At 48.9% G+C, this 2,530-nt stretch overlaps 1 protein-coding gene across 1 annotated transcript in view; it reads right to left on the bottom strand.

Annotated features, from left to right (window-relative positions):
• The window catches only part of LOC111438883 (aspartic proteinase PCS1-like), a 6,574-nt gene extending 4,811 nt beyond the window's left edge, over positions 1 to 1,763 (bottom strand). The window contains exons 1-2 of the mRNA XM_023076709.1: positions 1,479 to 1,763; positions 1,051 to 1,178 (exon numbers count right to left, since the gene is read on the bottom strand). Coding sequence (XP_022932477.1) covers positions 1,051 to 1,178; positions 1,479 to 1,763 — 413 coding nt within the window. The remainder of the gene's footprint in view (positions 1 to 1,050; positions 1,179 to 1,478) is intronic.
• Between the last annotated feature and the right edge of the window lie 767 nt (positions 1,764 to 2,530).

Raw genomic sequence — 2,530 nt, 5'->3', positions numbered from 1 at the left:
CAGATGAGGCACGTCTTGGTGTATTGCATGATGTCGTCTCGCATGTTTGGCCAGAAGTACCCCTTCTTTATTAGGGCGTATGTTCTTTGCCACCCAGGATGTCCGGCCCACAAGGTATCATGACATTCCTGAATGAGCTTCTTCCTCAGCTCCCCTGTTCTTGGGACGTACAATCTGTTTCCTTTGGTTATCAGAAGGTCCCCTTCAACCCAAAACTGCCGTGTCTTTCCAGCCTTAGCTAGTTCGACAACAGCTTTGGCCGATGGGTCTTTGTGTAAATGTTCCTTGATGATGTCGCGCATCGATCCATCGATCTTACTTGAATGAATATGGGCTAACATGCACAGGGCCGCATGTTCGCCCTTCCGACTCAGCGCGTCGGCTGCTTGATTACTCTTTCCTGCTTTGTGTTCGAACTTGAAGTCGAATTCGGCCAACGACTCCTGCCACCGGGCTTGTTTTGCTGTTAATTTTGGTTGATCAAAGAAGTGGCAAGTGGCGCTGTTATCCGTCTTCACTACGAACTGTGATCCTAAGAGATACTGTCTCCAGACTCGAAGGCAATGGACTACGGCCAACATTTCTTTCTCGGAGACAGTGTATCTTCGTTCGGCATCGTTGAGCTTTCGACTTTCGTAAGCGATGGGGTGGCCTTCTTGAATAAGAACTCCCCCGAGAGCAAAGTCGGAAGCATCGGTTTCTACTTCAAATGGCTTTGTGACGTCTACCAACCCGAGGACAGGACCCCTCGTCATGGTTGTTTTCAGATTTTCAAAGGCCATTTGACAATCATTCGACCACAACCAAGGGTGGTCTTTCTTCAACAGCTCTGTCAATGGGGCGGCTCGTCGTGAAAACCCTTCGACGAACCGCCTATAGTAATTGGCTAGTCCTAAGAAGGACCACAACTCAGATACGGAAGTAGGAACCTTCCATTCTTGAATAGCTTTTATCTTGTCGCTATCCATACTAATTTGTCCACATCTGACGACATGTCCAAGGAAGTTGATGCATGTTTGTGTGAATGCACATTTCTCTTTCTTCACATACAGTTGGTTCTGCTGGAGCTTGTCAAACACTAACTTCAAATGCACTTTGTGTTCCTCGAGGGTTGTGCTGTAAACAACAATGTCGTCGAGGTACACTATGACGAATTGATCCAGGTATTCGTAGAAAACCTGGTTCATCAACGTGCAGAACGTAGCTAGGGCGTTTGTCAAGCCAAAGGGCATTACTAGGAATTCAAAGGCCCCATATCTAGTTACGCACGTCGTCTTGGGTTCGTCCCCTTCGGCAATGCGTACTTGATAATATCCTGATCGTAAGTCCAACTTCGTGAAGTACTTGGCCCCGTGAAGTTGGTCGAACAAGTCAGATATTATCGGCAGAGGATATTTGTTGCGTACTGTCACCTTGTTTAAGGCTCTATAGTCTATGCACAGACGCAACGTCCCATCCTTCTTCTTCTGGAACAGTACAGGGGCTCCATAAGGGGCCTTTGCCGGGCGAATGAATCCCGCCTTCAACAACTCATCCAGTTGTTTCCTCAATTCGGCTAGCTCGGGTGGAGCCATCCGGTATGCGTTCTTTGCTGGCGGCTTAACCCCGGGAAGGAGTTCGATTTCGTGGTCAATGCCTCGACGAGGGGGTAGTGTTTGTGGTAGACTCTCCGGCATTATGTCGGTATAGCTGTCTAGTACTTCCTTGATTTCCTCTGGGACAGTCTCTTCGGTGGTTGCTTCTTCTATCAGTGGTATGGCCATGAATGTAGGTTCCTCTCGTGCAAGTCCCCTTTTCAGTTGTATGGCCGAGATCATTCGAAGACTACCTGGTTGCTTGATGCTTGCAAGTATTACTGTGGGATTACGGTCGGTGATCACCAAGCATTTTGCCAATGGCATTGGGATGACCTTGTGTTCTAGGAGGAACTCCATCCCAAGTACCACGTCGAAGTCGTCCATGCGAACCACGACAAGGTCTAGCTCTCCAGTCCAATCCCCTATTTTGAAGGGGACTCTCTTAGAAACTCCCACAATAGGCAAGGCCTCGGAGTTGACAGCTTTCATTTTCCCCGGGTCTTTTCCTATGGTGAGTCCCAATCTTCTGGCTTCTTGATCGGCAATGAAGTTGTGGGTTGCTCCAGAGTCTATCAAAGTGCTCTTGCTCGGTTGAGAGTTTATTGTGGCATCCACGAACATGAGCCCTTTCTCTATTACCTCCTTCGGTTCGACTTTTCGTTGGAGGGCTGACAAGAATTTGAGTGCGCCCATTCGGGGGTTGTCGTGATCTTCCTTCTTGTCTAGCAAAGTCTCGACCCTTGCTTCATTGCTCTCTTGAATGGACACTTGAAGTGTAGTGAGAGAGGCCCGGTGAGGACAGTAGGATACCTTATGGGGGCCTTTACACAGCATGCATTGCAAAGGCGTCGTCGGGTGGTTCCTTTGATGGTAAGGCCCTCTGGGGGCCTTTACACAGCATGCATTGCAAAGGCGTCGTCGGGTGGTTCCTTTGATGGTAAGGCCCTCGAGAG

The sequence above is a fragment of the Cucurbita moschata genome, unplaced genomic scaffold (assembly GCF_002738365.1).
Source record: "Cucurbita moschata cultivar Rifu unplaced genomic scaffold, Cmos_1.0 Cmo_Scf00083, whole genome shotgun sequence".
NCBI classification, from domain to species: domain Eukaryota; kingdom Viridiplantae; phylum Streptophyta; class Magnoliopsida; order Cucurbitales; family Cucurbitaceae; genus Cucurbita; species Cucurbita moschata.
Note: the sequence above shows the minus strand (reverse complement) of the source record. Positions and strands in the feature narration are given on the sequence as shown.